The sequence below is a fragment of the Sturnira hondurensis genome, unplaced genomic scaffold (genome assembly GCF_014824575.4).
Source record: "Sturnira hondurensis isolate 20B ecotype Veracruz unplaced genomic scaffold, ASM1482457v3 Scaffold0021795, whole genome shotgun sequence".
NCBI lineage: Eukaryota > Metazoa > Chordata > Mammalia > Chiroptera > Phyllostomidae > Sturnira > Sturnira hondurensis.
The window spans coordinates 874,540-889,612 of NW_028094426.1; the positions used below are offsets into that span (position 1 = coordinate 874,540).

The following is a 15,073-nucleotide window of genomic DNA, read 5'->3' on the forward strand; positions in this document are numbered from 1 at the left end:
TTAACTGCCCGCCAGCTAGCTGCAGTTCAGAAGGTGGAAAAGGAGCCCAGCTAAGTGAAGGTCGGTGAGAGGGCGCTATTTCACCCACCCTCGGTAAATCCGTGGAGCATCAGCCGGAAAGCCAGACTTGATTAAGGTCAGACTCTCTTAATGATCTGAAATCTCTAAATCACACTAACCTTCTGGAGAGTACTAAAATCTACCATCAGGATTGTCTATCTGAAAAAACAAACATCCCTTGAGCCGTTCCCAACCAGCCGCGTTCATTTCAAAGAGATAGAGGAACTGTTTGGGAGGGCGTTCACATCCGCTGCAATCCTTCCTAGATGATACTGCCCAGTAATTCGCAGCAGTCTTTCTTCCCCGCCCAAGAGCTTTGGGAAGAACACCCTGCTTTCCCTTCGCTTTTCCGAGGCAGAGCAACAAACAGCGCTAGTTTCACTGCGTTTGCGAGCTTAAGTGACACGGATAGAGTCACCCTAGAATATGCAACAGGGGACTGGGAGGTGAGGGGGCGACAGAGTAGGTTTATCGGGGAAAGCGTGGGTGTCTAACCCACGTCTAGCCTTCGGAGGCGTCTAGCCTGTTGGCGGGCTAAAAAACCGTGTGCGCTCCCCAGGAGTGTTAGTTCCCCTCTGTCATTGAAAAGGGGGTCTCCGTCACGTGCGCGGGTGTTCTTGGACGGACTCCAGGTGTCCTCAGATATTATCTCGACCTGAAGTCTGAAACCAACTGAAGTCTGAGCGAAGAATCTCCCCCTCCCTAGTGACTCTCCCCACCCAGTTTGTCCTAGGAAGGTCCAGAAAGTGAGGTTCCCGTCTCTCTCCCCGAGCTCCCAAGCGAGTTTAGGGCTCATTAAAGCCCTGGGCCCACGGCCTGCGACCTCCCCGCCGAGGATTCCGGGTGCCCGCGCTCTCCGATCCCGGCTGCTTTGCCTCCTCCCTGCCGGTTCGCCCCCGGCGGCCGCGCACCCAGCCAGCCCCGGCTGCAAGGACGCGCCCGGGTCAGTGGCTGCCCCGGCTGTCCGCATGCCCTCGGGGACTTCAGATGGTAGATCCGCCGGGCAGTCCGGAGCCGCCGAGACCCAGCGGGGGTGAGCGAATCCGCCCACGCGCCCGACTCCCGGCTGGCGCGCTAGGGCTGGCGCTCCGGGGTGGGGCTCTGCGGAGCTCCGGGCAGCATCGGGGGCGGTGGGGCGGTAGGCGGGGAACTCCTTCGCTTGCTGTGCATTTCCCAGCTCCGAGCTCCTCTCCGCTCCCTCCGACCCGCCGGGCCCGCTCTGACCCGCTCTGGCCGCCCGTCGCCGCCCCCGCCCCCTGGGCGCCCGCGCCCTCGCTCGCCCCGCGCGCGTTCCTAGGGCGCCACCTCTTTGCGACTCGCTCACTCCTCCCGCAGGTTTGCCTGGGAGCGTGTGAACATTCCTCTGCTCGGCTTTCAACTCGCCTCTAACCTGCGTCGCTTGGCCAGCATGCCTCCCCGCCCGTGAAGCGGGGCCGCCGCCCCTCCGCGCTGCTATTAGCCCGCCCTCGTTGCCACCTGGCCCTCCTGATCGACGACACACGCACTTGAAACTTGTTCTCAGAGTGTGTGGAATCAACTTTCCGGAAGCAACCAGCCCACCAGAGGAGGTAGACAGACAGCTATGTGTATATATGTGGGTCTCCCTGCAAGTGGCTCTGGAACGAGACGGCCTAGTTCGCAAAGAAGCTGACTTCGGAGGAGGAAACTTTCTTCTCTTTTTAGGAGGGGATTAGCCCTGCTCCAGGAACCCAGGAAAACTGCCGTCCAGATTAATTAGACATTGCTATGGGAGACGTGTAAACACGTTCGCTGCTCATCATTGATGCATACATAAAATTATTTCATTTTGGTTATTATTTCAGAGGAAGAACCTCTGATTTTTACCCCCTTTTTGGTCTCTTTTTGCCTGTGTGGTTTGGCAAAAGCACAGTTGGAGTAGCTGGTTCCTAAATAATAAGTAAGTGCTGAGAGGATTCAAAGAAAGTTCTCTCTCTCTCTCTCTCTCTCTCTCTCTCTCTCTTTTTTCTTTGCAACTTGGGAGATGCCCTTGATGTTGAAGAGGCTATTTGAAATCAGGCTAAAAGGGGAAGCGGGTCATTCGGGGAGATGGAGATTCCGGACTGACACTTCGGGTCGCTTTCCGCTCTGTCGCAGGTCCTGAGAGCGAGAGGAAACGATGCTGTGGAGGCTGGTACAGCAGTGGAGCGTCGCGGTGTTTCTGCTGAGCTACTCGGTGCCCTCCTGCGGGCGCTCGGTGGAGGAGCTGGGCCGCCGGCTGTAAGTGTCCCGTCCACCCCGGGGCTCCGGGAGCGGGCTGGGGAGGACAGTGGGAGAGGCCGCCAGGATGGGGTGCTGCCCACGGCTCACCGCCGCCACTGATTGATGCTCCTTGCCGAGTTAGAGAGCCAGGAGATCCGGCTACCTGCGGCGGGGCTGAGCCTGGTTCTCAACCCCAGCAGGAGAACTGGTTGAACCTCCAGGGAAGACAGCCGAGAAAAACTTTATATGGGTTTCCGTAAGAGGGAGCGTTTTTTGTTTTGTTTTTTACAGAATCTCCTCTAGACAAAGATCCTCTGCCTCTAGTGAAAGAAAGGGGTGACTTTCAGGACCTGGGAACGTTTTGAAACCCTGATGAGTCCAAGAGATTTAGGAAACTCAGTGAGGAAGGAGAGGGATGCAGGGCAGCACGCCTGCGTGCGCTTCTGTACATGCTGAATGTGGGTGGCAGTTGGTGTGTGCAAAGCAAAAACCTTACATCCAATTTTATTATGGATGACATAACTCTAAGCATATAAAACGGACCACATTACATAATGAAGACATATTATATAAGAAAGTAGTGACAACTTTGCAATGGCACAATTCCAGCATTAGTATTGATACAGTTCAGGAACGCTAGGTTGCTTGATTCTAAAATCAGTATTAGGTGTGGAGACTTTTTTTTTTCTTGGAATTCTGGCTAACAGTTCTTTAATCTGGAGCCACATATTGGCACTGTGGACTGAAAACTTGTATTTTGGAATTCTCCTTTGGTGATTCTCTTAAGGATAATTTTGACTTTCAAATACTCACAGGTCATAGCACACCAGCTAAATATCACTATGTGGTAGAGTAGTACTATCTTCATAATCTGTTGGGCCTGGCAGTTCATGAATGTGTGGCACTGCCTTTGGGCATCTTTGGGCTGCAGGCTCGTTGTTCAGGATGAGAAAACCATAAAGTGTGGGAACTGAGAAGAGTTTGCCTCTGGAGAAGGAATTCAGGAAAACTTTCATCCTAACGATAAAAATAGCAATATCTAATATTTACAGTCAAGTACATGGTGCTTCCTTGTAAATTCCCAAAGGTATACGAAAAGGCAGCAATTTTATGTGTCCTTGGTCTATTATTATTAGAGTAGAAAATCCTTAAATGAAATTACTTTAGACATGTCTGAACCTTGGCACCAAAATGATAATCTATTATGAACTTCCCAAGGCAAATTGTGTAGAACATTGTACTGAAAATAAAGCTGCATTGTATTCTTCAAATCAACGTTATGTCGATGTACTTCTAAAAATTGTCTTCATACTTTTTGCTCATTTTGAGGCTTGTATTAAATTCTACTATTTAAAATCGGTACATTAATATAGATGAAGAGAAAGATTTTTTTTGAAGTGTGAATTTTTAAAAGCATGCTTAAATACTGTATTTATTTGGCCAAGAAATACTGTCTTGGAAACCAGCCAATTTTTTTCTTTAAAGTTGCTTAAGAAATACCTGTTTTCTCTTTTGAGAAACAGTAAATGGACCATGATTAAATCCACAGTCATGGTATTAAAACAGTGCTAATTGTCCTAAAGTCTATTTTTAACTCTTTCTTTGTTGCACCTTGCAAAAATACATATGAAAAAAAAAACATTTAGCAGCCAAGGACTCTGTTATAGTTTTGTTTGTGGGTGAAATATAATATTGTAATCAAACACTCACACTCAGCAGATGGTTATAAAATTACCACAAAACATGCTCATGGTTAATGGCTAATAGATCATTATGTTACAGCCATGGTTGAAATCATCAAAAGATGAAGATGTTTCATCAAATTATTATAGCCAGATGGAGTTTTTAAAATGCCATTTTTTACATTGCTGCCAAGTAGCAATAAAACAAAACATTAGTCTACAACTATGCTAAATCAACCTAGTTTCTTGAAAGGGATTTTAACATAGAATCAAACGGTGTTATTTCCCAGTTACTTTTCCCACCAATGATTAAGGAAACTGCTTTAGGTGTTTTCCTGATGAGAGGCTAACTTTTGAAGGAGAGGAAGCTACCACAACAATAACATGGTCAAGCCACAAAAAAAGGGCAATATGGGTTTATGAAACTTTTGTACCTGTGAATCCAAAAGACTTTAACTAATGAAGCTAGAAAATGAGTAAGTCGGAGGTTGGAAAGCGAGGACTGTGGGTTGCAGCAGGTAGCAGCAGCCTTTGTGTTTCAGTTAGAGGGGGGAACCCCAGCAGACTCAGAAACCTGAAACATCATTGGCTGATCTGCTGTGGAGCCAGACTGGGTCTATTCCACTTAATGAAAAGCATAACTTTCAGCTGACTCATTTGGGTTGGAAGGGACTTCTGGTGAGTCATTTTAACTCGAACACCCTAACCCCGACTCCTCCATGCACCACAGGACTGTTCTTCTCAAACCCAGGCTCCTTGACGAGCCTCAGCATCAGCACAAGCATGCTGCTTCTCCCAGAGCCGGGAGAGGTGTGTCCGTCACCCTGGTTACTGTCTGTGTTCCTTGAGAGTTCCTTCGAAATTTAATTTTCCCTGAAAACTCTCGGAGGGTGATTTTTCTTTAAGACAGAATGGTCATATTTTGATTGACTCTAGAGTTATCTATGGTAAGCCTTTCCCCCACATTTTTGCAAATTGTTTTACAATAATCAGTAGAGACCATGAACATCACACTCTTGTGTTGCCACGTTGGAGCCTGGGCATGTAATGCGTTCCAGTGAACCACTGTGCTGTGTCCCGTTCACAGACACACAGACTAGCAGACTGCTACTGAGGCCATAGTTACGACTTAAATATTTCAGCATTTTCTGAACTGCACTTCTCCATAATCTGAATGTATTACTCACTGCTTGTGTGTATCTAGTTTGTACGTACTTGTCCTTTATCCTTGTGTAAGTTTATGTCTCATTTTGAAAATGAACAGAACAGTCTAGGGACCTTCTTCCTTGTTAACAATAAGGATGCCATCGTATCTCTGGTCTTCTAGTGCAGTTGCCCGATTAGACATTCGTTCTTCACAATAGTTTAAATACAGACGTCTTTGAATCATTAAGTAAATCATGTAACGGCATTTCAGATTTAGCATTTAGGGAAGTCTGCATTTTCTAATATACTAACAATCCTAAAAGGCAGAAAGAAGTTTTGTACCTCACAAGAGATGTACTATTTTAAACTGGACGAAGTCGTGCCATATTGCGGGCTTTTCGTGAGAGACAAGGATAGAAAGATCGCTCCTTTTCCCATGAGAACCATCCTGGGAAAGTGCAGTGCTTGACTTGGGAAGACACTGTGACTCACAGTTGACAGGCTGGCCAAGATGCCAGGCATATATGCCAGTCAGAGGGGGCATGAGCAATGTGGCTTGATTAGAACAGACCAGCCATTAAAAGTTTTGGCTTCGGGGTAAGCTAGAATGGGTTGTATTATACATTTGGAGAGCAATACAGATGGAATGGATATCTGCCAGGAATTGAGAAAGAAATAAAATTTCCAATACTATAAGTGATCATTGCTTAAGAACTTTATATTGTGACATTTGGCTACAAGATATTTACTGATCTGCAATACTTCTGAAAGATGCAGTTATAGCAGTCTTATTCTTTAAAAATGTTATTACAGGAAATAAATATATTGTACCAAAGCCTCAAATTTGTAGATTATTAAAAGTTTCCAGAGTACTAACTATTGCCACAGAGTAAGTGAATTTTAATCTAGTCACATGTGGCACCTTCAGAAAGGAAGACTCCTTCATGCCTCATTTGAACCAGGCTCCTGTTAAATTCCTTTCCATTAAGTCATGTCTTTTTTGAACAGCTACATGGCTTAAAGTCAGTTCACACACTAAATTACTAAAAGAAAGTTGGCATTCCAGCTGAAAGGCCCAGAGAAATAATGAGTGTTTTTTCATGTTTTATCCTTCTTGGATTCATAGTGTAACTAGACAATATCTCATTACTTCAATGAAAACCCAAACTCTAATATCCTAGTCCTTTGTTATGGCAATGAAAATGGACTTCTTGGAGCCATAAACTCGGTCTTCAAGGAAAGGGGTAGGTAGATTGCTGTCCACTTGCCTGTTGTCGTAGCTCCCACCACAGGTTTCCCACTCTGTGCCCTTTCTTGTTTTCTCAACACGCACTTCAGCTTTAGGAGGAGAAAGGATTGAGGAAGGTGAAAAGTGATCTTGGTTCTGAATCAAAAGAACTAATTTGTGGAACCCCAGCTCTGCCTGGCTTCACTGTGTGAACAAGGGTAGGCATTTACACTCTCAGAACTCTCAGTAGTGCTATCTGTTACTGTCATGTTCCTTTGAGGAGGTAAAGTAAAGAAGTTGTATAGTGAAAGAAAAGGGACCCAGATACCACTGTGTCTCGGGAAAGTGAGGCCACACGGGATGTAGCCCTGTGAAATACCCTCAGACACTTTTGAATATGAATCACTTCGGAGGTTTATTTCAATGGTAGAAATAAGGCAGATTGAAAGCTGGCATAATATGACTGACTAAAGTATGTTGTCCTTAAATATGTTTAACAATATATACACAGACTAATAAAAGAATTCATGCATGAACATTTAAGCAAGAGCCAGGGTGTCAACTAAAAAGATTGATAGCAAATTAGTTTATTGTTTTTCACTATATTTTTATGAGATTATTGTTCAAATTGAAAAATCACATCATATTTGTTCATAGAGATATTTTTAAGACAGAGAACAAATAGAAAAAAATGAATTTCTTAACTAAGTACTAAGGCTAATACCCTCTAAAATTCTAAATAAAACAAATCACAGAAGAAATAAAATGATCTCACTTAATTTAAACACACAAAGAAACCCATTTTAAAGAGACCACCCACTACTTTACAGAACATTATGCGTGCTTTCTCTGACAGTTGGCCTTCAGTTGGGGGTTCTTAGTAGCCTGCAGTCTAGTGTGTTCAAACTCAGTCTGTGAAGTTGTTTCCTAGACAGGCTTCACTGCTCACTTTATCCTTCAGTCTTTGTTTGCTTTTACTCTTACAGCTTGCTGTTCTTTGAGATTCAGTATTATTATTTTCTTAATGGGGGCGCAGTGTGTATGCGCGCGCCTATGCACACCCGGGGCAAGTGCTCAGGTAAAATCTGCCTCATTTTTATTTTCCAGGCTAGGACTCCAGAATTAATTTCCCCAACACAACTCTGAAAAACTTGAAAAGCAATTCACTGTTTTCTGTCTATTTCTGAAAATAACTGACTCACATTTAAATTGGGAAGGGAGCATAGAAATCGCTGGATCTGACCCCTTCCTTTTAAATAGCTGGGACTCCAGAGGCCCAAGAACGTTTATGTCCTCGCGGAGGTCACAGACCTGGCAAGTGGTAGAGCAGGTACTCCGAGCTACAGTTGCTGACTGTCCTTCCGCCCTGGCCCCTTGCCTGCTCCCTGAGCTGGCTCCTCTTACGGCCTGTGTCCTGTATGGGAGAGACCAGAAAACTAAAGGGCTTTCCTCGTGTCTTTGTGGTTTCTCCCAATGACTACAATTTCACATATTGCTTTCTTTCTCTCCTGCTATTTTTCCCTTAAAGCAAGAGAGCCGTGTCTGAACATCAGCTCCTCCATGACAAGGGGAAGTCCATCCAAGACTTACGACGACGATTCTTCCTTCACAACCTGATCGCAGAAATCCACACAGCTGAAATCAGAACTACCTCGGAGGTTTCCCCCAACTCCAAGCCTGCTCCCAACACAAAGAACCACCCCGTGCGCTTTGGATCTGACGATGAGGGCAGATACCTAACTCAGGAAACCAACAAGGTGGAGACATACAAAGAGCAGCCACTGAAGACACCTGGCAAGAAGAAGAAAGGCAAGCCTGGAAAACGCAAGGAGCAGGAAAAGAAGAAACGGCGGACTCGATCGGCCTGGTTAAACTCAGGCATGGCTGCGAGTGGGCCGGAAGGGGACCGCCTGTCTGACATCTCCACGACATCGCTGGAATTCACTTTCCGGTAACTGGCTTCCTGGCCCCGAGCCTCTCCTTGGTGCTCCCCGCAGGGGTGTGTGGCTTCCCTTCCGCCTTAGCTTGAACACACCTTCCCGCCCCACCCCATCAGTCACCCCACAAGTTGAACACTTGCAAAAGCAAGATGATTCAGAATACTGGCTGACTTAAGGCGTCCTTCTGCCCCCATGACACAAACGGGGCTTTAATAACCCGTTTCTCTCCATCCTCGTAGCCCCCCCCCACCAGTTTTTGAATACCCCACTAAATAATTTCATGCCTTAGACAACCTTCAGAAGCTACTGATCATCTTCATCATTTGCTAGAGAGGTCTATTTATTTCCCCACTCCCACACCTTAGCAAACTTTCCTGATCATTTTCCATTTCTTACTTTTTTTTTTCACGAGGGAAAACATAGAAACCTTTGAGATGATCTACAAACACTACAGAATGTCTTACCATAAACAATTCTGAGCCGTTCACACATTTTTTATTTAATTAACCTTATTTAATTAAAATTTAGATTTATTTATATTTAAATAAATTACAATTTTAAACACATTTTACACTTATTTAATTAAATTTAACTTCACTTTCTACCAACTTACAAGGAAAAAAAATCAAGATTTCTGAAAATCTTTTAAGTATTGGCTTTGAGAGTATACGTTTTTCTCATGTACCTATTTGCCCACTGGCAAACTGAAATAGTTTTTCTGTGGTATTGCTATAAGAATAAAAAAAAAACCCTTCATATCTATGTGGTTTATTTATCCGTAGTTCACAGATGCAAGTAGTAATGACATTCACAGACTTTGGAGCCAAATACCTTGGCTTCAGATCTTGGGTCTGAACCTTGGATGAGTTGCTTGATCTAAGACTTACTTTCCCCTTCTCTGAAATGCAGATCGTAATTGTACCAACCTCATTGGGTTGGGTGAAGATTAAATGATATTACATGGGTTAAATGCCTGTCATATAGTAAACACTCAATAAAGTGCAACTTACTGTTTTGGTGTTTTTAGACATGGTTCTGATTGTTCTATCTGTATTGGTGTGTGTTTCTGTGATGCATAAAAAGGGGGGCTAATATTAACCTCATTTTATAAACTAGAAAACCAAGGTACTCCACAGTGAGAGGACCGAGCAGTCCCGGGAACTGGGATAGTTCCTTCTTAGGACTGGGTTTATTTCCCCATTTCCTGACACTTAGCCTAGTACTGTTAGTGAGGTCTCCTGATCTGAGCATTTCCACTGATAGGATCTGTTTTGTTTCTCACTTTTTAGTACAGCACTTAGGTGGCATTTGAAAGAATGAGGGAAGCAACACACAAATGTGCCGTATGCAGCTAAGGACCTCAGCATCTGCGCCCCCTGTTACTCCTCTCTTTCCCTCTGACTAGAGATAGGATTACAGAGTGATATTTCAAAGGAGAGGTTGAACCTATTTTACCATCACTTCTAAGTTGACAAAACCCATCATTAAATAGCAATGTAAAATAACAGTTACACTGGGTAAGTAGTACAGCTTCAGTAATCAATGGGCAGTGGCATTAGTGAAATCTCCAGCACAGGGGAGGACGTGTTCTGCGTGTGTCTAATGGATGCATAAGGGGTTAACAAACCTTATAAGTGTTAGCTTAGTGCAGATACCCACTGTAGTTTAACTGTGCTTATTTCTAACTAATGCAAGGACTCTATTGCCAGAGCCTATTTTTATCCATCGTCTTACTCTCTCTAAATCTATGTGCGTGTATTTTAAAAACAGAAGTATTCGTATATTTTTATGGATTTTTTTCATTTAAAACTTGCAATGCTCCTAAGTATCCAAGGAATTAATGAAAATCAGCACTTGTCAATTCTTATTCCAAAGCAATCCCTAAGCTAAAGTACATCTAGTAAAAATTAGGCAGTTGCCTAATCAAATCCAGACCCAGGACTGAAAGAAAGAGAATGTTTCTGCCTCTCCTTTCTGTTCCCTGGTTGTGAGGAACATTCATGGAAAGCACTGTTTGTTTGGCAGCCAGATGTGGGCACGCTCCCAACACAACCCAGCAGAGGTGCAGGGAAGAGTGAGGAAACTCAGAAGTGTGCATCAGTAAGGGGCCATGCAAATTTTGTGTTGCCAACCGAATCTTTTCAGAATAACTGTTTTAAAGTTTTATAGGCAACCAAACTTTTATTACTCACCATCCTCTCTCTAGTCTCTGCATGGTTTGTGTGATGATCTGAGAGCCTGACGAGGTGGCAGGCACCGTCTGGCTGTTCCTCCCAAACCATTCCGTGGGAAATAGATAGCTTTAAACTTCGGAAATGTTGATGTTGCAAATAAGATGTCCAGATACAGTAGGACTGATTTCACTCAACACGTGTATTTTCCCTTGGTAAATATTGAAGTAGAAATAATATAAAGCATTTTCAGTATTCAAAAGAGCTAGGACTCTAAAGCATCACACACACAATAAACATACACATATATTTTTAGGTCATGTTATATGTTTTCCTTGGTTATTCCAATACATGCCTCGGTTAAAGGGAGATCAGAAGGAAGGATAACAAGCCATCTAACTAAGCAGCGTAAAATATAATTAAATGATCTTTTCCTTGGTCCTTTGATTTGCTCCCTTTTTTCTTTCTTTCCTTATCAGAAAATAATTTTTCAAAATGCTATTCATGCCCTCCTTGCTTGTGCTATTTTATACTTTTAAATCAATGGATTCTTTTGGCTCTCATTGGGAAATATGCTTTCCCAATTTCTAATACAAGGTCCATTCAGAAAACCAGCAAAGTGACAGCCAAAAAATTCTATCCTAATTTTGGCTTCAGACACTAAAATCTAATCACAGTTTCATGCTTTTCTAGTGTTTAAGGACAATTAAGAAGATGACAGATGTCATGAAATCATTCACCAAACATACTCTATTGAATTATGCATCTTTTCGACCTTTATCCCAAGTCACACACTTCTGATTACCTGTGCAACAGCCCATTCTCTTAGGAAGAGATTGGCCAAACGCGAACCTGGAAAAATAAGACACCAGTGGATTACCTATATCAGGCATCACAGGGGAATAAACTTCTGAGCAACGTTTATTTGATGATGGATTGCACAACCTGGCCTTATTTCCAAATTCTTAAATGCGTGCCTTCTCTTCCCAAACTTGCCAATTGGTGGCACTGGAAGATTTCACAGGCCCCCCTTTTTTCCTGACAGGCTGTGCTTAGAAACACAAGCCTTTCTCTTTCCCCACGCCCCTGATGGTTTGAGTGGACCAAAGATGCTGGCAGAGGTTCTAGAGAGTCAGGTGGGCCCCCTGGTCACCTCCTGTAAGGGACATTTACAGAAAGTCCCCCGTATATCTTTGTGTATGACTCTGTGTTCCTTAATTAATGCCCTTTATTTTATGTCTCTTTATTTGCAAGGAAAATTAACCTGTTTTCACTTCTTCTTTCCCTTCTTTCTCTTTTCAGGAGGCATTGAAATTTTTGCAAAGAACTTCAGAAGACGTATTGCAGGATTCTGTAATAGTGAACATATGGAAAGTATTAGAAATATTTATTGTCTGTAAATATTGTAAATGCATTGGAATAAAACTGACTCCCTCATTGCTCTATGAAACTGCACATTGGTCATTGTGAATATTTTTTCCAAGGCTAATCCAGTTATTATTGTCACATTTACCATAATTTATTTTGTCAACTGATGTATTTATTTTGTAAATGTATCTTGGTGCTGCTGAATTTCTATATTTTTTGTAACATAATGCACTTTAGGTATACATATCAAGTATGTTGATAAATGACACAATAAAGTGTCTCTATTTTGTGGTTCATTTTCATGAATGCCTAAGTATAATTATCCTCTGCATGTAAAAATAGCAGTATTTTAAATTTGTAAAGAATGTCTAATAAAATATAATCTAAATTACATCGTGACTCAGAAGGTGAATTATACCCTTTAAGATTTCTAACAGAAGGAACACATTGTAATTTTTGCACTGTATTTGATATGGCCTCAAGTTTAATATGTTTATATTGGTACACATTCCAACATTTTCACATTAGCTTTAAGTTTAAAATCACGTAAATTGTATTTCATCCAAAATTTAAGTTCAGTTCAATAGAATGGCTGAGCTACCTAGACGTCATTTTATGAAGTATGTCCAATTTGAAGTGAAGACGGGAGAGGGCAGAAAAAAAAACACAGAGAAGTCAGGAGAAAAGATTAATGACACTTAATCCAGAGAGTCAGCCAGCGCTGGAAATAAAAAAGGGGGCGGGAGAGAGAACCAGATGAGGAACTTTAAGGACAGGGGAGATTTTTAAGCAACACAAAGTTTAATCTTCGAGAGCTTGCTCTTATTTGCAACAGTAACAAGCATAAAAGAGCTACTTGAGAAATCCACCTATTAATGTTTCCTACCGAGAAAGGAGAGAGGGTCACCTCTGGGAGACACATGAGCACTCAGAAAGCCTTCACAGACGAAGGTGCTTTCCTGTGATGCCTGGGCTGCAGGGCCGACGTTTGCAGAGGGTGTAACACCACGTGCAACCCCCTTTCCATTCTGAGTATCATCCCACTCCTTCCTACCTCTGCACTCAGGTGAAAACACAAACATCTTTCCGTGTGCAGAATTGTTTTTATTTAACTCTCTGCAGCTCACGACACACCAGAGCACCGCCACACAACAAAACAAAAAGCCTCTGAAACAGGCAAGCATGTATTCAGGAGGCATTCTGCTTATGCCCAATATCCCGGTAGATATTTGTAAGACTTTCGGGGAAGGCGCGGGAACTAAAATGCTGTAACTGCCCTCAAGACCCTCTCATTCCAGTGGGTAGGTTACACAGGCATATACATGGAACAACTAAATGCTGTACACAAGAGACTATAAAATGAAAGAAAAATCTATGAATGTTTAAAAAATTACAGGGAGAGATTAGTCTGAGCTGAGAGTGAGAAGGATAATGTTTTAGAAAGGAATATTCTAACATTAAACTTTCTCATATTTTCACTCCTTGAAAATGGGGTCATCACACCATTTTTTGGTAAGAATTTTGAACCTGTGATAGTAAGGAATACAAGGATTTGTGTTTAGCCTCACTTCTGAATTTGTCAGAGGTGCTTTTTACACCTCAGTGTAAAAAGGGATAGAGTCAAACCTCAGTTCTTGAACGTCCCGGTTCTCGAACACTTCGGTTCTTGACCAAGTTGTTCACAGAAAAAAAAGTGTCTCAGTTGTCTGACAAAACTGTGGGTCTCGATCCTCTCCGTGACAACCCTTTCACGCTGAGACTGTGTGATCAGTCACACGTCTCTCAGATGACAAACAAAGGAGATTTGGTTTTCAAATCAAAACTTGAATAGTTTGGGGGAACGAATTAAGTTCAAGAACTGAGACTCCAGTGATTTCACAAGTTAAGGCCAATACACCAAACCCACATAAAGCAACTAGTCTGGAGTGCCTTAAAAACAGATGTAACCATATTTTGCAAAACTCCATCTGAAACTCAAATCTTAAGATTACACCAAATCCTTATAAGTTGTTCACATGAAAAATATGTTTTTTAAACATATGTTTTTTAGCCCTGGCTGGTGTAGCTCAGTGGATTGAGCTCAGGCCTGTGAACCAAAGGATCACAGTTCAATTCCCAGGCAGGGCACACACCTGGTGCAGGCCAGTTCTCAGCAGGGGACGTACGAGAGGCAACCATACATTGTTAGTTTGCTCTCTCTCTCTCCTTCCCTTCCCCTCTAAAGATAAATAAATAAAATCTTTAAAAATATGTTTTTTAAACCACTAGCTTAGTAAATACTTGAACATTAAAGCAAGAAAGCATCAAACTCGGGTCATTTTCTAAAGTTTTCTTCACAAACAGCCCACTCCTGAAAAGAAAAAGGTAAGAGGGAACATGGGGATTTAGTTATCAATTCTCACCAAGGCATTATTCAAGTAATAATTGCCTTTAATCATACCCTAGAGGTGTCTAGCAATAGTAAGAAGTAAACTCTTACAATAAGGGGTGGAATGAAAAGATAAAGGAGGCAAAAAGACTTTGGGAAAATTTGTCCTTTTTTATGACATTGTCATATTCTATGAAAGAAAAACAGAAATAAGTGATTTAGGATAATAAGTGTTTAAATGTAAATAGACTCCTAACAAATTACAGTCTAAGTGAATGTGGTTCATCCTTCACTTAAGTAATGTTTATGAAGCATAAAAGCACATTGGACTAAGTATTCTGGAATTAAGAAAATAAAATCAAATCTTCTGACTTACTACTGTTACCTTCCTCGAATTTTATTCAGACAGAAGTTCAGTATTTCTCTAGCTACCTAATATACATTCACGGACAATGTGCAGTCCAACTCCAAAGGACAAGGAGTGACAGGGAAATGTGAAAGCCCACCCCTCTCTTCTGTATTTTCTCAGCCCTTGTCGCAAAACAGGTGCAATTCAAAGCATTATATTTATAATGCAGCTAATGTACCCAGGGCTACATGAAGATATGAACCAAGATCAGTGTTAATGTTACTGGTCCTAAAAATATTTAAAGTCAATATTGGCATCTTCCTTCCTTGTGATAAAAATTATTGGGAGTGCAGGCAGCATCCGAGGAATATGGAGAAACGGAAGCTTTGCTTGGCAGGAAGCGTAACCCTGTACCTTGATGGTAAGGAACTCAGTTACAATTTTCCACTACCTGTTCTAAATAACCAGTTGAGCAAAGCAGCTCTTAAACTGTCTATATCTGCCATACAAGGACAAAGAGAATCAGTTCTTATCAAATCAA

General features: G+C 42.3%; 1 protein-coding gene across 4 annotated transcripts; it reads left to right on the plus strand.

The window, feature by feature from the left end:
• Nucleotides 1–1,333: 1,333 nt before the first annotated feature.
• PTHLH (parathyroid hormone like hormone) lies at nt 1,334–12,180 on the plus strand. Of its 4 annotated transcripts, none has more exons than XM_037033951.1 (4): nt 1,334–1,978; nt 2,176–2,298; nt 7,865–8,335; nt 11,750–12,180. In XM_037033951.1, exons 2-3 carry the CDS (start codon nt 2,198–2,200, stop codon nt 8,289–8,291), a joined length of 528 nt encoding a protein of 175 aa, XP_036889846.1. In that variant the 5' UTR covers nt 1,334–1,978; nt 2,176–2,197; the 3' UTR covers nt 8,292–8,335; nt 11,750–12,180. The 4 variants fall into 4 exon arrangements, with proteins under 4 accessions (XP_036889846.1, XP_036889845.1, XP_036889843.1 ...); XM_037033950.1 differs by having other exon boundaries at nt 1,337–1,975; nt 7,865–8,287; XM_037033948.1 differs by having other exon boundaries at nt 1,338–1,978; nt 7,865–8,287.
• Nucleotides 12,181–15,073: the final 2,893 nt, after the last annotated feature.

Excerpts from the sequence above, each read along its gene's own strand:
- PTHLH (XM_037033950.1), top strand. The coding sequence starts at position 2,198 with ATGCTGTGGAGGCTGGTACAGCAGTGGAGCGTCGCGGTGTTTCTGCTG. Across the intron at positions 2,299-7,864 it reads GAGGAGCTGGGCCGCCGGCT|CAAGAGAGCCGTGTCTGAAC; the intron begins GTAAGTGTCCCG and ends TTTCCCTTAAAG.